This window comes from Meles meles, chromosome 6, assembly GCF_922984935.1.
Source record: "Meles meles chromosome 6, mMelMel3.1 paternal haplotype, whole genome shotgun sequence".
NCBI lineage: Eukaryota > Metazoa > Chordata > Mammalia > Carnivora > Mustelidae > Meles > Meles meles.
Window position 1 is genome coordinate 135,783,072 of NC_060071.1, and position 27,602 is coordinate 135,810,673.

At 52.6% G+C, this 27,602-nt stretch overlaps 1 protein-coding gene across 3 annotated transcripts in view; it reads right to left on the bottom strand.

Annotated features, from left to right (window-relative positions):
- Positions 1-438: 438 nt before the first annotated feature.
- Positions 439-27,602, bottom strand: part of JDP2 (Jun dimerization protein 2) — a 39,528-nt gene continuing 12,364 nt past the window's right edge. For 2 of the 3 annotated variants that reach the window (XM_046009371.1, XM_046009369.1), the window contains exons 3-5: positions 22,969-23,106; positions 9,465-9,569; positions 439-2,478 (exon numbers count right to left, since the gene is read on the bottom strand). In XM_046009371.1, coding sequence (XP_045865327.1) covers positions 2,293-2,478; positions 9,465-9,569; positions 22,969-23,106 — 429 coding nt within the window. In that variant the 3' untranslated portion in view covers positions 439-2,292. The remainder of the gene's footprint in view (positions 2,479-9,464; positions 9,570-22,968; positions 23,107-27,602) is intronic. The other variant, XM_046009370.1, reaches the window with a different exon arrangement.

Genomic DNA, 27,602 nt, shown 5'->3' on the forward strand with positions numbered 1-27,602 from the left:
TTTTATTATGAAATATACCGAGCATACAGAACAACGTGACGATATCACTCCCCTCTGACAAATTCTACCATTGTTCTATATTTGATTCCGGTTTTTTAAAATAAATGAAATATACATGTACAGTTGAAACCCAGTGTCCTCAGGCTTGCAGATGCTGCCCTCGGCCCCCTCTCTCCCCTCCCCCCAGGAGCGTTCCCCATTACTGATTTTGATATTTGATTTTGAGAGCAGTCCTGTGCATGCTTTTTATAACTCTACTATCCAGTTCTGTGTGTACCCGTAAACAGTAAAGCATCAGTTTACACGTTCAGGAAGATTGCATACATGGTAGACGGCATATAACCCTTGCAAATTGCCGTCCTCTCCAGCTCAACACTGTGTTCCTGAGATTTATCCGCATTGACACCTGTAGCTCTGGTTCATTCTTTTTAGCTGCTGAATAATATTTGATTCTATAAAAATGCAATTTGTTTATCTGGTCTTCTCTTCACATGTCTTTAGGCTGTTTCTAGTTTCTCTGTTACAAACAGAGCTTCGGTGACACCTTGTCCATTTCCTCGGGCCCCTGTGCTCGAGTTCCTCCAGGGCACAGACTTAGGAGGGAAATTGTTGGGTCAAAGGATGCGTTTCGGGTTAGCATCACCGGTTATTGCCAAATTGCTTTGCACAGGAGTCACACCGATTTCCCACTGGTGGCCTCTGTAAGTTCCCTTTAATTCGTATCCTGACCGACACATACTGGTTTCTGCCCATCTGATTGCTAATGGGTCTTGTCCTTCTTTTGGGTTGCACAGTTGATTCTCACAGCAACTCTGGGCGGAGGCCTTATTTATGACCACCTGGCAGGAAGGCACGGGGAGGCCCAGGGAGGGGATGAGGAGCTCAACACGGATGACTGTGGCCATGCAGGAGCTGAATGAACCCAGAAATCATGAATCCCAGCATTTGTCGCTAGAGGAACACAAACTCTGCAGCCACCTTTAGAGAAGAGAAGATAGGAAATCATTGGCACTAGGTCGTAAATAACAACTATCCACACTGGCAGAGAACAAGATAATTGTCATTTTATGGTGACTGCTCAGCTCCTTGGAGATCGGCTGGCACACACAGGGCACGCACTTGGGACACTCGCAGAGGAAAAAAACTAAGGAAGTACTGCAGAGTTCTTGAACTTCTCCGAGTCTCGACTTCTGCATCTGTAAAATGGGCATAGAAACACTTACCTGGGAGGACCATGGTGAAAACCAAGGGCCTACAGCAGATGCTCCAAACATCCCCTGATGCCACACACCGGGAGGCCCCCCCGAGCGTGCCTTGCACCCCACTCCCTAGGCAGACACCACAAGAGGCAGCTGAGTAGGTAAGAGTAACGTTTACTGAGCGATACAGGACTGAGTACTATGAAGGTTTTACCAGGATGGAAATGCACCCCACGCCCGCCCCGGCCACCCCCAATACCCAGAGACGACTACAGTACTTAGGGTTACACACAATGGCCATAACTGCTGGATATCTGCTCGTAACAAACAAACCGTAGCATATTTATACTATATCACATCGAGTGATTATAGAAATCCATATATATATTGCTTGTATAAAATCTTTTCTTTTGTAAAAAATATTAAAAAAAAAAAAAGAAAGTATAAAAAAACATGTGCAGTTGAAAGCCCTGCCAGGACAGCCAGTCTGTAAACATTCGGTGAGTATGTGCTTTGGAAGGGCGCCCGCGCCTCGTGCCCGCAGCAAACTCCGGCAGGGCCGCCGAGGGTGCGTCCCGGCTGCTGCTCCCAGCGGGATCCATGCTGGACCCTGGTGGCCTCGCAGCAGGGTCGGGAGGCAGGGCCGGGGGCAGGCAGGCTGCAGTTGGTCTCTGAGTTCCATGCCCAGCCACATTTCGTTTGCAACTCATGGCTTTTCCTGGCTGCTCCGAGGTCCCTCCGCGGGCACCCAGTGGAGAGGCCAGAGCGGCGCCCCAGGCCATTCACTGGGGTGTCTCTCTGGCCAGGGGTCTCTGTCCTGCCTCCTTCGAGCTGGGCCCCAGGCAAGGCAGCTCCATCCGAGGGTCTACTTTGGTCTCAGCGCTTGGTCCTTCTGGTTTCGTCAGCCCATTCTTCCCCTTGTGTGGCTGATCGGAGTTTCACAAAAAACAAAAAAGCCCGGCCGGCGCTGGCTGGGCTGAGCCTCGTTGTCAAGTTTGTCATGCAGCAAGGGAGGGCCCTCTGGGAGCCCTGGTTCTCTCCCCTCTTCCTAAATCCTCCTCCTCGTCCTCCTCCTCCTCCTCCCAGCCCATGGTCACTTCTTCTCTAGCTGCTCGAGCAGCGGGTTGCCTTCGGACTCGGGGGTCTTGACGCTGTCCGTCCGGACGATGCAGGTGGGGCGGTGCCGGTTCAGCATCAGAATGAGCTGCTGTCGCTCCTGCTTCAGCTCCTCGATCTGGGTCTTCAGCTCCGCATTCATGAGTTCCAGCCGCTCGGATTCCTGGAACAGAGACGGGGCTGTAAGCTTTCGCTGCGGACCAGCTCTACCTGGGGAGGTACACGGCATCCCCGGCTGGCCTCTGCCTGTTTTCTGGTGTCACATTCCCCCTGGAGGAAGCATTGGGTCCCCTGGGGCAAGTGATTTTCTGCAGCAGTGCCCGTCACGGTGGTGACACGGGCTGGGGTCAATGTGAGATGAACCCAGGTTACATTCTGGGGACCAGCCCGTCTCTGGTCCCACCTCCCTCCCCTCACTCAGTGCACTCCAGCCACAGCGACTTCCTTGTTATCACTCAAATACGCCAACACGCTCCCGCCTCCTGGCCCTTGCCCCAGAAACAAAGGGTGGGAGAGAATAGTGGCCCAGGGTCACTACAGCAGGTGCAAGAAGGGTCCAGAGGGGGTGAGACGTGGCCCACAGTTGGCAGTGTGGTGGCGAAGTGCTTAGATGTGTGATGTGTAAATGTACGTTGGAGATATTTTGGCCTGTGGGATCCCCGAGCCCAGTGGGGTCATGTCATTGCTCCTAAAACATGGGTTTCCTGATTATTAGCCCTGATCATTTAAACAGCCTCTTCTTCATCCTCTGTTATCTAGAAGTTTTGCCCATTGGGAGGCACTCAGCTGCCATCCTTCTGGATCCAAAATAAAGTTTCACACTTCAAGTGAGATTCCCAGTGAATTTCCAGCTTAGCTGGAGTTCCTTTTTCCAAGGAAAAGAAGCCATGCTGGCCATTTGATTTGGGGGGTGTTCACCGGTTTGGACTGTGGATAGGTGATGAGCATATATACTAATTCAAGCTTGGGGGTCAAAACGGTGAAGACTGGAAAGCTCCTGAATGATGTTTGTGGGACTGTGTCTGAAAACCGGCAACCAGTTTGAGAGCTGCAATTTACTCAAGGGCCGGCGACGTTTTCGCCCACTGGTTCTCAACTAGGAGTGGTTCTGCCTACCAGGAGACATTTGGACGATGACTGGGGACATTTTTGGTTGTCACAACTGGGGAGGGGGTTGCTGCTGGCATCGAGTGGGTAGAGGCTGGGGGGGTACCCCTAACTAAGCATCCTGCACAGGACGGCGGCTCCACAAGAAGAACCATCTAGAAAGAATGTCCACAGCTGAGGTTGAACAACATGTAGCAGGCAAAGGACAAGCTGTGGTTGTGGTTGCGTGTGCGACAACTGAGCTGGGTGACGCCAGCTTGGGTCCAGGGGCCGGCCCCTCTGCCCGGCGGGGCCAGGCTGAGCAACCTCCTTTGGGGGATCTTCGGGGCCCTCCGGGGGTGGCCACACACATCCCAGGGCTGTTGACTGTCTCCCACTCGCTGGCCTGCCTGAACTGTCCTTGTGCTGGTCTCTCAAGTCACAGCATGGGAACCCGGGCAGCTCAGACGGCCAAGACGCACAGGCCTCATGACCAGACACTGGGGGAGAACAGCCTCGAAAAAGGAAAAAAATGCTCAGGGGGAAAATATTAAAAACCATCTATGGTGGTTTTTGGTTCAACAGGATGAAGCACGGCGGGGAGGCTGGCCCTGTCCCCTGTTCTCAGAATTCCAAGAGAAGTCATCTCTGGGAGCCGGGAGAGAGCCCACGTGAAACCATGAGTCCATGACCCATCGGTTGGGGTCACGTAGGTGCTAATCTTGGGTGCCTGCTCACTGGGTCTCATGAGCTCGTGACCTTGGGGGACTTCTCGCAAACCCTCTGACCATCTGGTTCCCCTGAGCCAAGGTTTTAGCTCCAAGTTTGAGTCCTCAGAGACTCTGTCTCTAGGAGTCTCTGTGCAAACACCCACCCGCATTTGTGAGGACTTGCAGGTAAAATGAATGTCTGGGGGACCAGGACCCACACAGCGGGGAAGAGCTTACTATGGGCCCATCATGGCTGCAGGGCATAGAAGACCTTCCAAGAGGCCTAATGGCTAGTTCTGGCTCAGGTTTAAAGAACGGTCGGTTGGTGTGGAGGAGAGGGGACATCAGGAAGGGAGCCCTGAGTGAACACAAACACAGACACAGGAAATAAGCTGAAGACGTGTTTAGGAGAAGAGATCTTCCACTATGACCATAAGTCACTTTAGGACGGAAGGGGAGAGAGCCTTCTGGAAGGTGGATTTAGAGCCACATAAGACAAAGCTTCAGGGTTTGGAATCAGAGTCTAGAGCAAGTTTCCTCACTATCCTGAGTCTCAGTTATCTTAAATATAAAAGATGATGCTCGTGGGGCATTAAATGAACTCACACAGGAAAAGCACTTGTCAACTGAAAGGTTAGGGAGGCTTAAGGAGGAGGCTCAACTTTAAGCGTTGAGCAAGGGCCTCTAAAGAGAGAGGAGGAGAAGAAGAGGAGGAGGATACGGTTCAGAGAAGCCTGGCAGGTCCAGGTGACTGGATCTGGAGAATGAGAGAGGCTGCCTGGGGGAGGGGTCCAAGGACTGCGGTGGGGGACAGAGCTGCGGTTTGGGGGTGGCAAGGAGGCTGCTGGGTTGCGCGCGAGTGGATGTTAACAGTGGACGTGTGAAGTCTGGTGTCAGACACACGGCAACCCGCGCAACGCCGCTCCACCTCCTTGACCACACGTCTGACCGACGTCATGGACAAACATCTGTGCCGCTTGAAAACCCAAGCAGGCGTGTGGCTTCACACATTCATTTGTCACTGGAACGGCACTGCGTTCTGTTGGTTTTAAAATGTTAGAATATATCGTGGAACATCCCAAACTCTGACCGGCCGACTGTCAGAACACAACTAAGTGCTTTGTCGTTTTATTTCTTTCTGCTTTATGGGGTGGTGCTATGTCTTTATTTATTGGGAAAGTAGAAGCTGAGTTCAGAGGAATCTTTTTTTTTTTTTTTAACCACGATTGTAGAAGTTGTCTGTGGCTTTATAACAGCAACTACCTGATCTGTTTTCCTAATTAATTAAGAAACATGGGCTAGGATCATCACATGTTAATTACGAAGCCAATAACTCTGCTTGCGTTTTTGTTTGTCGTTTTGCCTCCTGGTAGATATTTATTGCCCTAGAGAAAATGAAACCATTTGTTGTTTTAGAATAGAATTAGTGCAAGCGAATGAACATTGTCTCTTCCACTCACTGTGCTCAGCCAAGGCCAGAGAAAAGATACAGGTGAGGGGCTGGGTGTTCTGGCTTTTCATCCTGGCTGTGGGGCCTTGGCCAAGTCAATTCCCTTCTTGGGGCTTCCATCTCCTCCCAGAAAATAAAATGATTGGCCCAGAGGACTTTCAGCATTAAGATTCTCTGATTTTATCTTTTTTTTTTCTCCAAAGATTTTATTTTTTATTTGACAGGCAGAGATCACAAGTAGGCAGAGAGGCAGGCAGAGAGAGAGAGAAGGAAGCAGGCTCCCTGCTGAGCAGAGAGCCTGATGCAGGGATGCAGGGCTTGATCCCAGGACCCTGAGATCATGACCTGAGCCGAAGGCAGAGGCTTAACCCACTGAGCCACCCAGGTGCCCCTCTGATTTTATCTTTTAAAAACTAGTTACCCTAATGCACTTAAAGTAGAGTTCTGCTTACCAACTTTTTTGGTAAGTATTGGGAAGAAGGCTGGTATGGCCCCTCCCAAGCCCAAAAGACCTGTCTGAATAAAATCCCAACTCTGCCACTTGAGCTATGTCCCTGTGAACCAGACCTCAATTTCCCTGAGCCCGGCAACCTGAACAGCGTGCTGGCAGGAGAGGAAGCCCCGGGCTCTAAGTCCCGCCTCAGCTGCTGTGGGGTCTTGAGCAAATTTCCAGCCCTCTGAGGCTCCGAATCCTCGCTGGAGAGTGGGGGCTACCTCACCTCCTTCAGGGTCGTGAGATGGAGCCCCATGTTGGGCTCTGTGCTCCCTGGGGTGTCTGCTTGGAATTCTCTCCCTCTGCCCCTTCCCTCTCAAATAATAAATAAATCTTTTAAAAAATAATAAATGAATAAATTGCAAGAGAATTCCTCAGGCCTGTGGGCACTGGCTATCAACACAGCCATCCGCGTCTGTGTCTTAAACCTCACACCCAACTCTGTTTCCGAGGCCAGAGGGAAGAGAGGAGCCTAGGAGGAGACCGGGACTGGGCTGGGTCCAGACAGGCCTGCCCAAACCTCCCTCCCAGACCCTGAGGCCACCAGGGACACCTCCACAGCCAAGTAACTGGCCTTCCCACTGCCCCAATCCTTGTTCCACACTGCAGCCGGAGGGATCCTTCCAAGGCCTGTCTCTCTCCAACGGAAACCTTCCATTGCTCTCTGTGACTACATAATCCATCATCATAACGGGGACACTTGTGAGCGTGAAAGCGGGAGCTATTGATAAATAGGCCAGGACCAGAGGCATAAAGGGGGATTGCCCTAGACTGCGCAGCACAGAGGAGATCCTACATAGCAAGGACCGGGGGCTGCCTGTCCCTCCATCCTCCCCCTTGCACTCTACATTGTAGCTACACTGACACGCTTTTCAATTCCGTAATCACATCCTTAAACACCTCCTGCCTCTAGCCTTTGCTTGCACTGTTCCTGCTAAGCCCCTCCCTCCCTGTCCTCCATCTCGTTAGCTGCTGTGCCTCGTTTATGTCTTGATAAGCAGTCTTTCCTCAGCGGAGGCTAGGCTAGGACCTTGCCGCGTGTTCTATCAGCCCGCCCGGCTTGCCCAGTACCCGACACAGCGCGCATGACCAGTCCCCGCTTCCATCTGCTGTCCCATGCAGATGTTACCTGCTTGTCTGCTCTGAAGCGGGGACTCGCTACACATGAATGGGAGGGAGGAGGGAGGGATGGAGAGCTGGAGGCAGGGATGGAGGGATGGATGGATAAACAAAGGGATAAATGAATTCCAGCTCCAACACTTGCTAGCAGCGTGACTTTGGGAAAGTAATGTGACCTCTTCTGAGCTCTAGGTCAATCTCTACAATGGGGATAACCAATGTTTATCTTACTGGAATGTTATAAGATTAAACGAGGCATGTGAGATGTCCGCATACAGTAGGTGCTCGGCAAATGTTCCTGGAACGTGAAGGACAGCTGGCAGCATTCATCGGGCGCGCGCCCTTCACTGCACCAGTGTGTGTTCAGTTGGCATATCTTGCCTGCTAACGGGCTGACGAGCCCTGGAAGGCGGGCATCTGGTGCGAGACTTCTCTACGCCCTGCTATGCCCCGCCCAGCTCTTCAGGCACTCAGGGCTGGAAAGGAGGTGCGGGACCCTCCACCTGTCTTCAGGCCTGTGGGAAACCTGTGCCTTGGAAGCTTCTTGAAAACTTCCAGCCCAGTGTTGGTCCACCATCTCTTCCAAGAAGGCTCCCAGCTCTTGGAGTCTAACTCCGACCTGTAACGGCCTACCCCAGATTCTCACAGCCCACTGGTGTACACATGGCCCCATGCTGTCTACACCTGTGACCTTGGATTTTCTCTCTGCTTGTTGCAAGCATGAGAAGAAACCCATATATTCCTCAGCATCGGAGAAAACCGAGGCCACGTGAGCCTTCTGTCTCCAGCTCCCACAGGAGAGACTATGTCTGCTCCTTCCTATGTGTCCCCCATGGCAGCTGGCACAGTGCTGGGAACTTAGTACACGTCTAAAAATGTCTGTCAATGAATCAACGACTGAGTGAAAGAATGAACACATGGATGGGGCACCTGGGTGGCTCAGTGGGTTAAAGCCTCTGCCTTCGGCTCAGGTCATGATCCTGGGGTCCTGGGATTGAGCCCCACATCGGGCTCTCTGCTCAGCGGGGAGCCTGCTTCCTCCTCTCTCTCTTCCTGCTTCTCTGACTACTTGTGATCTCTGTCTGTCAAATAAATAAATAAAAATCTTAAAAAAAAAAAAAAGAATGAACACATGGCTGAATGAATGAATGAATGAATGAATTAGAGCTAGCAGAGCAGAGTGTTAAGAACAAATGCTTTGAAGTAGCCTTAGGCTTGAATCTCAGTTCTACCCTTCAGCTGCTGAGGGTCCTGGGCAAGTAACTTGACCTCACTGTGCCCTAGTTTCCCCATCTGTAGAGAGACGATAATGCAGGCACCGACCTCACACAGTTACGCCAACGAAGAGATAATCCGCTCGCAGGACTCGGCACACTGCCCCACTTTACAAATGTTAGCGACGGCTGCTACCTGCTGCGTCCCACAGAACAGAGCCGGACCCATGGATACTGGTGTTACTACCATTACCCGGTAATGAACAAGCGATCCAGAGTAGGACGCTGGAGACTACCAGCCTGGACTGATGAGCGTTCCTGGTCATGTCCCTTCACTGACATCTATCATTTTTGAGACGTAGCAAAGGCCTAAGAGCTGGGACTCTGGTTGGGGGCTGGGGGCTGGTATGGAGAACAAACACCCTGCTTGGCACGGTCCATGTGAAAGGGTCAGGACCTGCTTTGAGGGCCTGGGCGGGGGTGGGGGAAGGTGACCCCCTCTGGTGGTCTTCACGCATGCAGAGCTGGGTCAGACCCCAAGGTCCCTGAGGGCAGAGGCTTGGGGGTCCCCCTGGGGGGGAGGAGAAGCTGAGGTCAGCCAGATGAGATGCAGGGCTGGAAGAGCCCCCTGCAGCTCAGGGTGCCAGGTGCCCCTCTGGTGCTAGGAGACTCTCCAGGTGCCAGGAACACTGTTCCTAGTTCAGCGGCTGTCGCCTACGTCTTTAGCATACGCCCTAGATGACTTTGGCAGCCACCAGGGTTTCAAAATGAGTAGGCACCGTCCTAGGCCATGTGGTTCAATCAGCACCAGGTCTGATCTCATAGAGGGGACTTGGCTCCTCCCAGCTTCTCTGGTCTGATGGGGATCTGGCTGGGCGGGATCTGAGGCCGGTGGCCCTGGTTGTCTTGGGTTGGGGAAGGGGCACTGGCAGGGAGGCAGGGAAGAACCGAGGGGTAGCGGCCGTGGGGATGGATATCAGCAGGTCCACCTCGATCCCGCAGGCTTCGGTGACGAGCCCACTCTGAAGAACGAGACGGGCGCCCCAACCCACTCCCCCAACCCCCTGCCCCGCTCACCCGCTGCAGAAACTCCGTCCGCTCCTTCTTCTTGTTCCGGCATCGGGCTGCTGCCACTTTGTTCTTCTCCCGGCGTCTTTTCCTCCGCTCCTCTTCTTCATCTAGCTGTGAGGGCACAGAGCCGCCGGTCAGACATAGAGGCAGGCCTGGAGGACAGCGTCCCTCCTGACACACACAGATGGACGGACCGTCCCCCTCCTAACTCACGTCTCAGCAGAAAGTGAGCCGTCCCTGCCTGCCAGCCTGCCAGCTTCCCGGCTGGTGGGATGGAAGCCTTTCCCAGCCGGCCCACGGATCCTTCTGGAGCAGGTGGGCAAACCTGGGAGGGGTCAGTGGATCCTTCTGGAGCAGGTGGGCAAACCTGGGAGGGGTCAGTGGCCCTGGAGGGCAGGGCGGTCGGGTTCTACCAGAGTTCAGGAGGCTCCGAGCCTGGCAAGTCTACTCACACAGAGGTCTCTTGCCCAGCCCAAGCCTTCTGGGCACTATTTTCCAGGCCAGTGGTTCCCAGGCACTTCCTTTAAAAAATGCCTTGGGCATGAACACAGATTTCACATTTTACTCCCACGCACTTCCACCTCCCTGGGCTACCCTCCCTCCTGGTCCTTCCAGAGGCTCCCATCTACCTCCTGGTGCTCTCAGACAGACTCCCCAGTCTCCTCACCCAGCTCTGATTCTTTTCCTGTCTTCTGCACGCTCCTCCCCTGACACCTACCTGTACCCCAGGATCCCAGGGCTCCCCAGAGTGCCCTGCGCTGGACACAAGCAGAGGGGCTTCCTAAATCTCCAGCTTGGCTTGCTTCTCCCCCCGAGACACATTAGAAAGTTCCCTACGCATAAGACAGGGCCCATTAAATGGGAAGGTAGCAATTCACAGCCCACCAACCCTGACTTTCAATGGAAGTTGCAGGTTCTGTTGTTTCCTTAGTAATAACAACAAGAGCTGCTCTCCGGTGCCTTTTTGTTACATGCTTCCCACACAGGTCATGCTAACCTCACAATCAATGAGGAAGGTCCTGTTGCTGACCCATTTTACAGTTGGTGGGACTGAAGCCCAAGGCCATCCAACTAAGAAATGGCAGAGTTGGGATTTCAACTCGGATTTCTCTGACTTCGACCTTCCTGCTCTTGACTGACCACGGGCCCCATACAGCCCCATCAGGATCAGTTTGATGGCGGTGCCTCTCGCGGCCTGTTAGCTACCAGGAGGATCTGGAGGACACACGGGACCAGCTGGGCAGGGGACAGCCTAGAGTCAGAGGCCACTAGAGAAGTCGTCGGATTGCTCTGGGCTTGCCAACTCTCTCACTTCTCGAGCCAGTGGGGGTGAATCTGGCAGCCCGAGGCCTGGAACAAGGTCTCAGCCCACAGGGCTCCAGGCCAGGAAAATAAACAGCCTCTCTCCGTGCACTCCCGGCATGCCCTAGGAGCTGAGGACCCAGAGCCTGGCCGGAGACCAGCACCCATGGCCATTGGCACAGGCCCTGGTGAGGCAGCCCTTTCTCCTTCTCCACCACCTCTGAGCTTTTCCCTGACCCACGCCCACCCCTCCTGGGAGGCTGGCCGGAGAGGCTCCTTGTCAACACCGCCACACCCAAGCACCTCCCAGCCCTTGGCCTCCCTTGAAACAGAACCAGAAGTGACAGCCCCTTTGGCTGACCTGCATCTGGGAAAATAGAAACCCGGACAAAATTGATTCCACCCAACCTCAACCTCACCCCCAGCACCGCCGAGGTAACCGTGACGACAGGCAGAGGGAAGGAACTGGAGGAAGTGGCTGGCCGTGCAATCTCCCCTCGGCCGGGAGGGTTTGCCCACAAACTGCCGGGGTGATGTGTGCAACCCGGGCAGAGTGCGGGGCTCACGGGGCCGGGGCAAGCTGGGGTCCTGGCAGGGAAGCCACTTCCCAGGAGACACAAGCTCTGTCCTCCAAGGCCCTGCTCTCCACCCCAGACCTGCACAGAGCCAGACGCAAACAGAAGTTGCTCCTGCCACAGATTGGAAGGGGCTCAGTGCTGGGCATTTAAGAGCTCAACTGGGCCAGGCTGATGCCCACCTGGGGGGCTGCTCCAGCCTCCCTGTCCAGCCTCATCCATCCCCTCCAGCCATCACCCTCTCTCCAAATGTCTCCCCCTTCTCCAAGCCAGCTGGGCACTCCTGAGATGACCTTCCTTTCCTCCTTGAACTCTTACTCAACCTTCAAGAGCAAATGTCACCTCTCCCAGGAAGGCTCTTTCGACTCCCCAGACAGAATTAGTGGCTTTGTGCTGCCACAGCACTGCGTACCCACTGTAAGAGTCTCTCTCACGTCCCGTCATATTTGTCCTCCTCGCTAGGCTAAAGGATGGGGGACCTGAGCAGCCCCAACACCTGGCCAGAACACGGCGCTTCATACGGGCTCAGCAAATGTTAGTCGAATGAATGAAATAGAAGATGCCAGGGAAACATGGCACAGGCTTGGATTCTAGAATTATAAAGGCGACTTATTGCCGGTGTTTGTCTCTGCATAAGCTTTTCCCCGGTGCTAGTAAGGAGCCTTTTCCACCAGGGTTGCCCTCTTTGGTCTGCCTGCAGGAGGCCAGCAAAGCTTGGGGGTTCAGTTCTGTCTTCCCCAGAAGCACATGGACCACAGAGCCTCGATCCGGGGCAGGCCCCTGATGTGTACGGCGGGTCTGCACAAATCCTGAACAGGCCCGGACACAGTCTGGGCTGGGCACTGAACCTTAACCCCTGCTAAAGTCCCACGGTTCCCCAGGAGCCTCCAAACCCAACCCCCCCAGGCTTCTCCTGCACCCCTGCTCCCCCTCGACTGACATCTCCCAATAAGGCCAGAAATGGCCCCGAAGCCCCACAACCACACTTCCCTCACTGACACTGCACGGAGTCTTCCCCAAATCCTCCTGCCACTACGCAAGAGCCCTCCGGGAACATTTGGAAAACAGCAGCTGAAGTCCTGCCAGAAATAAGAGGGGAGCTGGGCAGTGCCCTCAGCCTTCTCTTCCCCATGGGCACTCTGTGTCCCCTGCCAGGGCCAGAAGGGAGACCACCCTGCGCCGCTGCCACGGCCTCCTCCCAGCCTTCCCTCCCCGCAGGTCAAGGCTACTTCCCGCTGCTCCGATGTGCCCCAGGGTCCCTCAGGCACTTGGCCGGGAGGGGGTGAGGCAGCAGACGCTGTCGGTGTTCTGGGGTGAGAAGCGAGGGGTACCTCGTGCCACACTTCCTGTTGGCCCCTGTGCCACACTTCCTGTTGGAGGGACAGGCTAGGGGACCCATGGCCGAGAGGGTCCTCCTGCCAGGCAGTCCCTCCTCAGAGAGGCTGTTCTCAGAGCTCTGCTGTGGGGCTGGGGGACGTGAGCCCCTGACCACGGCTGACTGGACGAGGTGTGAACGGCTGACCAAGCTGGGCTGCGTTCACTCCTGGAAATCTGAAATCGGGCTGCTGGGCCGGGGGGCAGTCAGCTTCAGCCCCGGGCCCTGGGAAGCAGAAAGACCAGGCGGCTGATGTTCGGAGATGAGCAGAAACCAAACACCCTGTGTCGGGACAGAAACAAACGCTCAGCCAGAGAGGGGCGTCGGGGAGACAAAAGGAGGGAGTGGGTGACAGAGAGGAAAGCAGGGCCAGCCCCCACCCCCTCCGGGTGCGGTCAGGGAGGTGCCCAAGACACACAGCGAAGGAGGCGCTCATTCTCGAGCTCACACAGGTGCAGGGCTGGCACCCGAGACTGACCACCTCCTTCAACAGCCTCTTGCAGGGTATCCTGTTTGCCTCACCCCGTCCAGGCCCTGAGAGAGAGAGAGGGAGCTCCAGACAGAGAAGGTGACGACAGAGATGGAGAGGAAAGAGAGAAACACAGAGACAAAAAGGCAGAGCCTTTAGAAAGAGGAACACAGAGGCAAGAACAGAGGTCGGCGGTTCATTCAGGCCGAGAGGACAGACAGAAAGCACATGCAGAGAATCCTCTGGATTCCACCCCTGGAGGGGCCCTTGGGTCCTGCCCCTTGGGTCCCTGATGCATACCCCTGAAACATCAGTGAAAAATTCCTCCTGTGGCCTGGAGGGAGTTTGAGAAGGTTTCTGCCTCTGGGACACCAGGGTCTCTTCCTTATGAAATCAGGTGATGCCAAATGATAACGGAGGAGCAGAAGGTGTCCCCTAGGGAATGGGGGGGGAGGGTGTGGGAATCACTGCTACCCAGGAGCCATGCTTCTAGAACACTGAGAATATGGCAGAAGTGAGATGCAGAAGAACTGGAGCGAACAGAGGAGGGTCACCTCAGCAGGCATCAAATCCTTGGGCCTGGAAGTCCCAGCAGGCTAATTGGTCTCAGACCTTCTAGGATAGTCCTGTTACCCTCCCCCATTTTTACAGATCAGAAAACAAAGATATCAAGGCTGCCTGCGGGGCAGGGACGGCTTGGAATCCAGGTCTTTCGGCCTCAGGGCCCGAGCGCCTCCTGCTCTTTGAAGGACTGGTGGTCTCTGTCAAGGCCCCCCTGTCCTTTCAGCTCCACGCGGCCGCTGGAGACTGGACTGTAAAGCTTCTGGCTCTGAGGGCCGTGACTATGTTGTTCTCTTTCTGATTTGGGTCTTTTAAAATAAATACAATTCATTGCACAAGGAACGCTGGATGGGTCCCGTCCAAGCCAACCGGCTTTGAGGAGGGGCCCCCCTCCACTCCCCTCTCGCAGACCATGTGGCTTTCACGTGGTGGCAACCTTCGCCCAGACTTGATTTTGAATTTTGATATTTCATAAGCATTTCCAAAAATATATCTGGCAGGGCCCACAGAGAGACAGGACGAGAAAGAGTGGTGACGCTGTGTAACCCGGGGCACTGGACATATGGCCGCTCTCCCACGGACGGAGCAATGAAGGCGAGAGCAGTCAGGCAGGCGACAAGCAGGATCGGGGAGGGGTGGGGGACCCAGAACGAGCCCCCAGCACTTGCCAGAGGGCCGGACGTCTGAGAGGCCGTGTTGTGCGCTAGGAACCATAGCACGGACAGAGAGAAGCAGGCTGAGTGGAGACTCAGGGCATCAGGGCGGTCAGCCCGGCCTTCAGGGCCTCCGAGGCCTCTGTGAGCCCAGACTTGGCCTCTCTGTGCCTCTGCGTCTCCCCCGTGCAAGGAAAGCACTGAGCACTGCAGCCCAAGCTTGAAACAAGGACTGAGTTCCCGTCCAGGGCCTGGGACACAGGAAGTGTCCGCCACAGGCCAGATCTCGGGCCTGCCTTCCCAGGTGAGGTAGAGAGGCAGTGCTGGTCCAGCCTGGGGCACCCCCCCCCCCATGTGGCGGAATCTGGCACAGGAGACCCAAGGTGGGTATGTGGAGGGAGGCAGGCTGGGGGGTGCCTCAAGGCACACGAGGTGTGTGAGCAGCCCTACAGCCTCCACATTGAGCCCCGGCCAGGCCCACTAGGGTCCCCCCCCCAACCACCACAGGAGCCACACGGCACGGAGGAGCCACATTTCAACACCAGGGACCCACGAGCACCCTGGGAAGTAAACACCCAAATACCAAACATACCAGACATTCCCCCACATAAACACGGCTGCGCTGAGCCCGGGCTGCGGTTCCTCGCCACTCCCCTGTCCAGCCACGCATCCACATACAAAGCAGGGCAGTTCAGGGGCAAGACCTCTGCAAGCCAGCAGGGCCAGGCCCACAACCCTCCTCCTCCACAATTCCTCCTCCCCAGGGGAGGAATGAGGAAACCCCGGGGGCCTCCGTCCAACACCCTGGCTGACCCTACCACCCCCACCCCGCAGGGGCCAAGCCCCCCTTCCCATCAGCATCTCTCCAGGGCCCACGCCGCTGGAAACCTTCTGCCCTCCTCTCCTGTCTTCTCCAGCAAGCCTCCCCCTCTCTCAACAGCCGTAGTCTGGACGTCAGCTGTGAAATCCTGGGCAGGGCCGTAAGAGAAAATTCAAGCCAAATGGTCAGTCTAAGGCTCGAGTTGCAAACTCAAGTCACCTCCAGGGGCCAAGCAAGGAACCATTAGTGAGGGAGGAGGGCTGGATGGGGCTGGGGTCTGCAGACAGGAACACCCCAGCTGGCCCCACACCGGCCGCACGGGCTCAGCGTGGACAGACCTTTCAAGTTTTCAAGGCTTGCTGAAAATAAGAGTTTTTAAGTAAAATCTTCCAGTTTTCAAAGTTGGCAACAAATTCCATCTTGAAAAGAACACTTTGAGGGCTGAACTTGTGTGGGCAGCTGATTTAAGGACCCTCAGCAGGGGACAGACCCCAGCAGAGTGGGTCCTCAGGTACCTGGTTCGCCTACTTCTTGCTAACCTTCAGACACCTTTTTTTTTTTTTTTAAAGATTTTATTTATTTATTTGACAGACAGAGGTTACAAGTAGGCAAGAGAGGCAGGCAGGGAGAGAAAGGAGGAAGCAGGCTCTCTGAGGAGCAGAGAGCCCGATGTGGGGCTCGATCCCAGGACCCTGGGATCATGACCTGAGCCGAAAGCAGAGGCTTTAGCCCACTGAGCCACCCAGGCGCCCCTTCAGACACCTTTCTTTGCAAGGGGGATTTTAGGGGCGTCATCTCACAGATGAGGAAACATGGCGAAGTGTCAGCCTAAGGTTGCCAAGCCAGGAGCAGACAGGGCTCCGAATCCATAACGTCACACTGCCTTCCAACAGGGGGCTGGAGTCAAAGCTCCCGCTGGTGGCAGCCAACTCTGACGTCCCCAGGCTTTTTACTCACCCAACGTTCAAGAGCAGTGTTGGTCTGACTGAGGGGAGAGGGAGGAGGATGTGGGAAGGACACCTTTTCCCTTTTAAAGTTTCAGAAATAGTCACTTCACAGACTCTTAGAGCCAGAAAGGGGAAACCCCTAAGCCAAGCCCTGCATTTTATAGATGAGAAAACTGAGTCCCAGAGAAGGGAGTGGATTCCTCCAAGGCTCATACTCGAGGGTAGAGCCTGGGTCCTCACGGACAAGTCCAAAGGACACTGCTTGCTCAGCTTCCCCCTGCCCGGGGGGCCTTCTGGCTCCACCTGACTCCCTCTTTCTAGAATTCTCTGTGCTCTGGAAGCACAACGCTGACCTCGTCTGTCCCTCTTCTACTTCTCTGGCCTCTCCTTTTCTGTCCCTTGACCAGGACCCTCTTCCTGTCCCCTTCAGGCTGATGTCTCCCAGGGTCCCACCTCTGGCCTGTGGCTTTTCTCACTCCACGTGCACCAGGCAAGGATCACTGTGCTTTTGACCACCATCTGTGTACGAATGCCAACCAGATCTCTGGCATCAGGCCGAAACATCTAGCTGTTAGTCTGGGTGTTCAATCTGCATGTCCCTCAGCCCCTCAAAGCCTTTATCCTTGATTAGCTACTTCCTTCTACTCTCTGCCCCAGGCTGGCACCAAGGCCTACGTGCTCACTGGACTGAGACATTCAGGCCTCCCCGCTCACTCATGTCTCCTTCTCTTTATGTCCAATTTTGGCTCCCAGGCCGTCCCATTCTACATCCTGAATCCTCCTTTTCCCCACTGCCACTTTCCAGGCCTTCCTTCCCTTTCTCTCTCTCCTAGACCTCCTAGGAGGCCTCCTGACTCTGCACAGCCAAATCCTCCAGCCCAGCCACTGGAGGGGAATCTTCCGAGAATACAAATCTGATCCAGTTACCGGTCTTGGGTCCTCATTACCCTCAGGATAGAGCTCAAGCTCCTTAATGTGTCCAGTAAGGGAGGCTTTGACTTGGCCTCATGAACTCTGGTCTCAGCGCCCATCTGTCCCCCCACCCTCCATGTTGCTGCAGCCCTGACCCTCTCCATAACCCATGCTCCGCAGGCCACATACCTTTGCTGTCTCCTTGGCTTCCTCTCACTGTGTACATTCAGCTCAAGCATCACCACCTACAGGAAGCCCTCCTTGGTTCTCATCCCTTCCAGACTGAGGAGGTGTCCTTTTGCTCTGGGCTCCCATAGAACTCTGAGCTTATCCTGGCCCCTGTCGTGTCATTAGTTTCTGGCCCCTCCATGAAACTGGGAGTTCTGTGAGAGCACAACACGTGTCTCGTTGGCTTTCTGCGTGCTCTGCACCTTGCTTGCTGAGTTTGTGGCCACCCGGTGTGCTCACTAAATATTTGCTAAAAGGAGGCCTGTTCCACAGAGCTGGCGACCTGGGCGAGACTCCTCACGCCCATTCTGTGCCCTCTCCACTTCAGCCTGGATGCCCCCACGGTCAGGCTACATCAAACACACCCACCTAGGAGCAAACCCACCTGGTGGGTGCTGGGCTCACTCAAAGCATCAAACCAGCCCAGCCAGCTGCCAGGTAGAGTCTCTGAGTGAGCAAGAGCGGCCAGGGGCAGTGCCTCCCCCTGCCAGGATGACTCACTCCGCTCTGCTGGCTGCGAGCGCAGGTGGGTAGGCACCCGCTCGGCGCACTCGGTGTCCACCCGCTCGGCGCACTCGGTGTCCACAGGAAGTGGCGGGGAGTGGCGGGGCTGTAAAGTAAGCCTCATCCTGAGGTTCCAGAACTGAGCAGACCTAGAGATCCTAGCACCCTGCGGCACCCACAGGCCAGGAAGCTCAAGTTCAAAGAAGGGGAGGAAGTCTGCCTCCATCCCCGGTCAGACGTCCCCAGTCAGACGGTGGCAGGACCAATCCGAGCACCACCGCTTCCTAAACACCTTCTAGAGGGAGAGAATGCTTTCTTTTTGTACTGAAAACCTGAAGCTGCTGCCATTGTTGGGGCATCAGAGCCCACGATGGGGGTGGGGGTGGGAGGCGTTTAGGGCAGGGTGGGGGGATCAATCCCAACTGAACTGACTTCTCAGTCTCCTCACATCTTGGCAAGACAAAGCATCCCCTGACCTTGGCCCTCCCAGCCCCCTGTCCTCAGTAAGAACCTTCTCCTGGGTTAAGAGAACCCGGAAAACAATAAGCTGTTGAGGCTTGGGGCTGGTTTCTATGAGCAGAATAGGGAAGGGCCATTCTCTCAGAAAGCAGCGGAGAACAGCCCGTTTCCACTGCTAAGAAAAGACAGCATTGTGTTTGGAACAAAGCCTGAACAAGCCAGCTGGGCAGGGTGACACCCATTTGTGGACAGTCCTGTGGAGAAAAGTGCAAACGCTGGTCCTGCAAAACGGAGCTAGGGGCCAGGAGACACAGGAAAAATCACCTTGGCCGGGACGGAGAGCCTAGCGGTGAACAGAAAGGAGCTGATGATTGCCAGGAAAACCTTTTGCTGGAGAAGAGCTATTTGAAGAATGATGGCTTTTGTTGAAATACATCTATTTCAGGCCTGTTTCATATTTATGGTTTGGTGAGGTTTCGTTTCCCACGAGGTCATCAATCAATTTTCTTGCCCAATTGACATTCGATTCAAAAGATGAGAAAGGGAGAGAAACAGTGGCCCCGACAAGCCTCTCCCCACCCCCAAAAGACTGGTAAGGAGCAGAATATATCTGGCAAGGAAAATCAATTTTTTCTCGAAAAGAGTTAATAATACAGTTAAAACCGATTCTTTCACAACAGCAGTGTAATATGCCTTGATTATACTGGGGTTAAAAAAAAAAACCCAAAAACCAAAAAAAAAAAAAAAAACACCAAACCACAGACAAGAGCTCCTGCAAAATGACTACCTACAATTAAATGAAAATGCAGTTGTTGCAAAGAATTTTCATGAGCAGAGCTGTTCTCAAAGTCCTGAGTTGGCCAAAGTAGAAGAACGTTTCAAGTACCATCATCCTATTAAAGCCTTGGAAGTCATTTGTCTTTCATCATGAAGGTGAAAATCAAGGTCCTTGGCTTAATTATTCTCCACCAATGCTGTTCAGTTTCATCTGTATGCAGGGTGTGCAGCTAAAACACAGATTTCAGCCAATTTCTTTCAGGCATAAGGCATAGATAACAGACAAATCACTGAGCAGAACAGGCGACCTCTATTTTGCGGGTACTGAACTCTGGCTAATAAAAATCCCACCCAGGTGACGCGGCCAGATGAATTCACAGCCAGGGATGCCTTGGCCCGGAGGATGGAGGGGTTTCACCACGGGTGATATATGTAAGGAAGTGGATGCAATAAAAGTTGAGAGATGGGGAAGGAAGGGCTTTGCAGCGCGCAGGCAGGTGGAGGTGGGGTGGGGGTCGGGTGGAGCCAGAGAGCTCCCCCAGCCCCAGGTTCTCAGACCTAAGCCCTGAGAACTCCAGCCAGCTACAGTGATGAACAGCTTATCTGATCTTCCCTCTGAAACTATAAAGCAGCCGGCCTACTGACAAACTCTGCAGCTTCATTAATTCAGAAATCCCTTAGGCTGTGAATGCTGGCAGCGGGGAGGTTCTCAATACCTGGAAATAACTGGTTTGGAAATGTCTGCAAACTCAGAAGGCAGCCCCGCCTCACACAAATTCAGGTGCCGCACACATTAATGGACAGCTGATGGCGTGCAGGTCCCTCCAGACAGTTTGAGATCGCTGTCGAGAAAAACGTATTCTTAGACCCTCGTAGGCATTCTCAGAGAGAATGCTTGTCAGTCGGAGCTGGAAGGGACACTAGGGTCATCTAAACCTGCAGAGAGGGTGCCTGGGTGGCTCAGCGGGTTAAGCGTCCACCTTCGACTCAGGTCATCATCCTGGGGTCCTGGGATAGTGTCCCATGTCAGACTCCCTCTGCCCCTCCCCTGGCCCCCACTCGTTCTCTCAATCTCTCTCTCTCTCTCTCCCTCTCTTTCTCAAATAAATAAATAAAATCTTAAAAACAAAACAAAACCTGCAGAGAGCATCAGAATGTCCCGGAGGCTTGTTTCCTCCCAGATTTCTGGACTCCACCTTCTAGAACAGCTGCTTCAGTAGTCTCGGAGTGAGACCCAAGAACTTTTAACGTGCTCCCGGATGCTGGTCCACTGCTCTGCAGACCTCACTCGGAGTAGCGGCAACGTGAGCCAGTGGATTTCAGATCGGTTTCGGCAGCAGAAGTCTCTTGCTCAGATGATACCACACTATACTAAACAGACACAGGCGGTATTTTATTAAGGGGCTCACATCGTATCACAGACTTACTGTAGTCATTCAGTGAGAACAATAAGGTGTGTTGTGATTGATGTAAAGCCTTTCGCTCAGAGGTTATGGGGAACAGCTGCGGATTCCTGACAGCCTCAGGATCCAAATTATTCCCATCTCATGTTCCCTTGCTCACGCAGATCAGTAATTACCAGTGGCATGTGTGTGAATACGGACACAGGTAAATCACACTGTATCAGCTTGCCCTGCACGCTCATCAGTTAAAGAGGAGTAGCAGGAAAAGCTCTGTTCTAAAGTCTACACAAAGTCAATTAACCTGACAGCAGGCATCGCCCCCGGGGTGCTCCCCAAAGCGTTAGATTTGATAACTAATAGGTATGAGTGTGTGTGTGAATCTTGATTTTAAAAAAGCACAGAATAAAATTATGCTTTAAAATCTCTCACAACGAATGGCACCAACAACACCCACCCGCTGTACGGTTGTTAAACAGATCAAAAGAGATGATGTCTACAAAAGCAGTTTGCAAACTATAAAGTGCATTGCTCACGTGAGCCTTCTATCCTGAACCCAGATGTCTTCACTCCTTCAAAGACCTGGGCTGGTTTATATCGCACCAGAGGTTTCCACTAAAGGCCACAGGCTACAACCACCTGCTGGCTCCACGCAGACCAACTGATTCAGTCTCTAGACTCCATTCATGTCAATATATATATATATTTAAAAAATTCCCCAGGGGGCTCTAATGAGTAGCCAGGATTACTCCATATTTCCTCCCAAGTTCCATACAAAATCCTGCCAGATAGCTCTCATTGCTTCTGGATGGCCCCTAGCAATAAAAAGGAAAAGAGAAGAAAATGCCCCTAACGAGATCCTGGTTTTTTCACCGCTGTTGGCTTCAGAGGGGGTTTTAATCACTACAGCTATGAATTCTGGAACCCGGATACATGCCACGCCATTTACATGATTATGTCTTCGAATCCTCCCCACACCTATGTGACATAGATATTATCCTTCCCCATTTTAAAAGCAGCTTTATCGAGATGAAATTCACCAATTTGCCCTCTTGAAGTCCACAACTTGATGGCTTTCAGTATACTCAAAAAGTTGTGTGACTATCACCACCATAAATGTTAGAGCATTTTCATGAACTCCAAAAGAAACCCCACGCTCCTTACCAGCCGCTCCCCACATCTCCCATCTCCCCCAGCCCCAGACCCCAGGGATGGTTCTCCTTGCCGTCTCTATGGATTTGCCTATTCTGGACATTTCCTGCCAATGGAATCCTGCAGCATGTGGTTCTCTGTGACTGGATTCTTCCACTAAATGTAACTGTTTTCAAGTTCATCCATGTTGTAGCAAGTATCCGTATTTTATTCCTTTTCATGACCAAGTGATAGTCCACTGTACGGGTATATCATATTTTTTTTAATCTGTTCTTCCACTTATGGACATTTGGGTCATCTCCACTTTTGAGATATTATGAATAATACCGCTATGAACATTCATGTACAAGTTTTTGCGTGGGCATCTGCTTCTTTCTATTGGGTGCCTCTCTAGGAGTGGAATTTTTGAGAACTATTTTCTGAAGTGGTTGCACCATTTTATGTTCCCACCAGCAGAGTATGAGGATTACAACTTCTCCAAAGGGTCACTAATATTTGTTACAATTTTTCTTTTTTAGTATAGTCATCCTAGTGGATGTGAAGTGGTCTCTCAGTGGTTTTGATTTCTTTGATGGCTAATGATGTTGAGCATCTTTTCTTGTGCTTATTAGCCATTCATGTATCTTCTCTGGAGAAATGCGCATCACCCATTTTTATTATTGAGTTGTAATAGCTCTTTACATATTCTATATACGAGACCCTTATCAGATCTATAATGTGCAAAACTTTGCTCTCATTCTGTGGGCTATCTTTTTACTTTATGTCCCTTGAAGCACAAAAGTTTTTAATTTTGACGATGTCAGATGTACCTATTTTTTATTTTGTTGCTTGTAGTTTGGTGTCCTAAGAAATCATTGCCTAATCCAAGCTCACAAAGATTAACAGCTGTTTTCTTCTAAGAGTTTTATAGTTTTAGCTCTTATATTAAGTCTTAGATCCATTTTGAGCTAATTTTTGCATCTGGTGTGAGACAGGGCTCTGTCTCCCCCATTTATACATAGGCAGAAACTGAAGTTCAAATGCCTAGTAACCTCTCCAGAGCCCAATTGTTCCAATGCAACAGTTCTGCTTTGCTACAATGCCTCCAAAGAGCCAAGTTTTTCTATTGGTGCTGGCTGTGGGGAGGGGCAGGAAGAAGGGTTATGGAGCCAAACTGTGTGGGAGCTTGCCATCCAGAACACGCACAGGCACCGTGCTTAGCGAAGGGGAACACTGCAGCCACAGCCGCTAAGCAGAACACACAGAGCCCCAGCATAGGGCACGATGTGCGCAGTCTCAAAGGGCTGCTAAACCCAGAGGAAGCCCATGACCTGACTCCCAGCACCTCCGCAGCCTGCCCAAATCTGCCTGTAAGTCCCAGGTCTCAGAGCTCCAACCTCAGGCCAAGCGGTCTTGTGTCTTGGGGATGTGGTACAAGGGAGAGCAGCTTGGCTGGCTCCAGCGTTGTTCAGCCAGCGGAGCTCACCGGCGAGATGACCCAGTTTCCCAACTCTGAGTCCATGCTGCCAGTGGACCTGGGGACACCAAAGAAAGATGGCCAGCCTTAACAGAAGAGGCCACTTTGTACAGCTGCTAAAAAAACTGATGGCTCACGGGACTCCAGCAATGACCTTAACATCACAGGAAACAAGATAAAGGTCACACAAAGCAGCTTAGGAGAAGAGAGGGTCAAAGGGCCTTCTCATTTACAGTTTGCGATAGTAACTAAAACTGGCTGCATGGCACTTGCATGAACAACCAGACACAAGAAGGTCTGCTTGCTTCCCCGAAATCCAGGTCAAAGGCCAACGCTGTCAGAACGTGTGATGCGATTCACTGCACATGGGCTGCAGCCCCTAGAAGAGGCAATTTACAATCAGATTGTGCTGGAGTCAAGGTCATCGTTTTACGCTGTGCCTCAATTAATCTTCATGATGCAACTCGGTGAGTATGAGTTTCCTCTTTTTATAGAGGAAGAAACTGATGATCAACCAGACAGCCGACCTGTCCAAGGTCATACAGGGAGTGAGCGAAGGAGTCAGACTTCAAACCCAGAAGCTTGAGCCTAAATCCGGAGCTCTTTCCAGGCTCCAGAAGCAGACCCTCGGGTTAGGAAGCCAGGATGGTGTCCTGCACCCGTGACACCTGGGACCTCCATACATTCGGGCCACTCACCACATCCAAGGGCAAAATACCCTCAAAGAAAGGAAAGCCCAAGGAACAGTGTTGGAATCGATAATAAATACTAACTTGCATAATTAACACCTTGGCAAAGTGAAGCACATTCCTGTCTTATGTCTGTTGTGGATCTTACTGAGGGCCCGGCATTACGTGAGACCTTCCAACTGCATTCATTCGTTTGCTCATAAGAGCTGCCCCAAGGGGCGAGTACTAAGATTACCCCTATCTTAAGGCAGAGACTCTACCTTAGTAGGCAGCACAGAACTCCCTGCACTTTGCAGAGGTGTCTGATTTCTAAGGACACACAGATGCAGCCATGTCCCCACCACCCTCTCTCCAAGGGACACTGCCCTCGAACGATAGCAGGTGTGACCAACCGACGAGGTGAACCAAGAGCATCAGAACCCTTGTGAAGGCTTGGGGTCCTGCATCCCAGGGGACTCGGTAACACGGGGGCCAATGATTAAGACATCCAGAGCGGCCTTTAGCGATCGCTCGCTCTCTCTCAAATGAACTATTAAAGGAAATAAAAAAGCTAACGGCTCTTGACAGCGTGCTAACAAAGTGACGGAACTAAAGTGGAAAGTCAGGATTTCAAAGATGAGCTGGGAGATTCCTGTTCCAAGAAGGGACAGATTGGATCTCTCTGCCAAACAAGTATGAGACAGAAAAAGTGTCTGAGTCAGGGGGAAGAAGGCCAATGCTATTTCAAAGAGCTGCAAATTAAAAACCAATTATGCAAAGCTTGCTAAAAAATGTCAGTGGGCTGCTTTTATGTTTTAAATCACTAAAAACACAAGCGTGCTTACGCCAACGTTTACCCAGCACATCAGATGATTTGGGGTAACTCTGTACATCCTCAGGCTAAACACAGGCGAACAGTTTGCTGGGATGACCACCTGTGGCCGAGGTTGAGCACACCTTCCAAGACCACCCAGTAGCCCACAGACTCAGATTCATACTTCAGCAATGATGAAAAGCCCCAAAGTGTTTTGGGGGGGCCCCTGGCAGAAGTTGGGAAATGACCAGTGTGAAATTTACAAATGGCCAAGTCTCTCCTGCTCTGAGAATGACAAGGATGTGGACCCTGTCACCACATGCAAGGTGTGCTGGAAAGGCAGCCCAGAAGGGAATGCGCACCCTGATTCTTCAAGGTGAAGTCCTCGGAATGCCCCCAGACAAGGATGAGAAGAGCCCGAGGAGAGGTATAAACAGTAAAATGTCCCCAAGTGTAGCTGAGGACTCTCTGAACCTACTAAATATACAGATTCCGTGGACTTTGCTCTCATAGCTTGAGTCCATGGGCTGACGGTCAGGCCTGGGAATCTGCATCTTTTGCAAGTTTTGCAAGCAGTTTTGATGATTAGCTAAGTTTTAGAAACAGTTGGTTTGATTTTCATGGCTGGCTGGCTGGCTTTCTTTCTTTCTTTCTTTCCTGCCTAAAGTCCCTAAAGTCTAGGAATAGAAAAACAAATGGACAATGCTTGGAGATAAGAACTGAGAGATACAGCAATCAAGAGGTAGAAAGTTTAAGGGACGTACTAAGTTGACATAGTTAATTAACATTTAAACCAACAAGCACGTATCAAACATACGATCCATGCAAGAGACTGTGCACAATGTGGTGGAAATAAAAGGAAAAGTAAGATGTCATCCCCGTCTTTGGGGCCTAAACACAGGACGCACACTCAAAAGCAGGCTGTGTGGAAGGCAACAGGGAGTAGTGGGGACTTTGGCAAACTAAAGGCTTGTGCTAATACAGTGAGCATTTGCTACTCAGCTCTAGCTTCTTGGTGCTTATGAGGGTGTAGGCCTGGACTGACCAGATATTCTGGGTTTGTTTTAAAGGAGCCAGAAAGTCCACATTTCCTGGCTTTTAAATCTAACAACACATTCAGTTAAAAAAAAAAAAAAAAAAAAAGCAAGAAAGAAAACCACACAGTCAGGGCCAAATGAGATTCATCCGTAGGCTGACTCTTGCCCATGGAATGACGGTTTGCAGCCTCTTTCCTAAAAGGTCATCCAGTCCAAACCCCGTTGAACTTGAATGTCCCCCAGGGCCCTGCAGAGTGGACCAGAGGATGAGGAGTCCCTTCTAGCAGGTTAAGTGTGTGTGTGTGTGTGTGTGTGTGTGTGTGTGCCCTCATGTGTGCAAGGGCGGGGCTTCTGGTCTCCCTCTGTCTGTGCTGGAAATGCATTCCAGGCACACAGGCCCGGTGTGGGCCCAGCAGCCCACTTGGAGATGCCCTGGGGAGGGCTAAGATCTTCAGGCCAATAGGGGCTGGTTGGCTGAGGAGTCCGGCTGGAAGGGGCTACAGAATGAAATGCCAAAGAAGGACAACTCTGGAGAAAGCTAGAGAGCACAGCTGTCTTGAAAAGGACTGTTGGAAAGGCAAGAACAAAGAGGTTAGGGAGAAGCATCGGCTCTAGAAATCCCATCCCCCAGAATATGACATCTCCAGAATCCCCAGCCATCCAAACAAGCCTTCTGGCCATTCTCCATGTGCTTGCTCGGCTGAATTTGTCCTCACAATACTGACCACTACCTGACCTTTTACATCACACACTACTTCGCCTATTTGCATTTCTGGGTGCCCCCGACGCTGATATACAGCTCCAAGAGAAGAGGGCTTCCTTTACTTTGTTTATGGTTCAGTTCCCAGCGCCTGGCACAGGGCCAAGCACATAGTAGTTGCTTAGCGCTATCTGCTGGACCAGCGGACTGCAGCCAAGCTCTCGGCACAAAACAATTCAAGTGTCAACCACATAATAATAACAACATCAGCACAAAGCACTCTATCATTTACAAGACCTGTCGTTTAATTTAATTCCTCCGATGTTCCTTTACCGAAATGCTTCGTGTGTTTGGCCACGGCCCAAGAGACCGCTGGCCTCTGCGAGGCGGACCGCCCGCTGGCCAGCTCGGCCAGCTCTCTCTCTGGGGCCTGGGGGACGACGAGGCTCCAGAAGTGCAGGGCTCAGCACTAACAGGGCTGTGCATTCAGAATGATGGAGCATGGCGGGGGCTGGGATCATCTGGCCTCCCCAGCCTGACAGCGGGCTGATTAGACACGTGTAAGGATGTAGAGAGCCTAAGGATGTAGAGAGCCGTGGGGAGTTGGGCGGTGGGGGGGGGGGGCAGGCCACACAGTCTAAGGTTAACACTCTGGCTCTATAAAGTCCGACTGCAGGGCTGACTTCCCAGCTGCATGGCATTGGACCTCTGTAAGTCTTATTGACCTCATCTGTCATGCGGGCACAAACCATCATCACGGTAACAGTCACTTCTAAGGGTTCCATGACACTCTATTCTTTTTTAAGATTTTTAAAATTTATTTGACAGAGAGAAAGAGATCACAAGTAGGCAGAGAGGGAGGCAGAGAGGAGGAAGCAGGCTCCCTGCTGAGCAGAGAGCCCGATGCGGGGCTCGATCCCAAGACCCTGAGATCATGACCCCAGCGGAAGGCAGAGGCTTAACCCACTGAGCCACCCAGGTACCCCTTCCATGACACTCTTGACAAAGAGCGCCTAGCACCGCACCCAGCCCGGGCCCCCTCCCCAGCAGCTGCGACAGCGCCCCCAGACAACCCCAGCTCTGCCACTCTCCAGCGGTATGATCCTGGGTGTCTCCATCCCTTCCTCCCTGGACCTCAAATTCCTCCGCCTTCAAACAGGAAGCACCCAATCACCAGGATAGGGGAATGAGGAATGGGCAAGATCATACGTTCGGTACTTAGCACAGGGCTCGGTGCAACTTAAATGCTTAAGAGTTGTGAACCAGTATCTCATTATCCTTCAAGAAACTTCTACTAGTCTAAAATGCCAACGTGAAGAATCCTCCAAAGGCAGT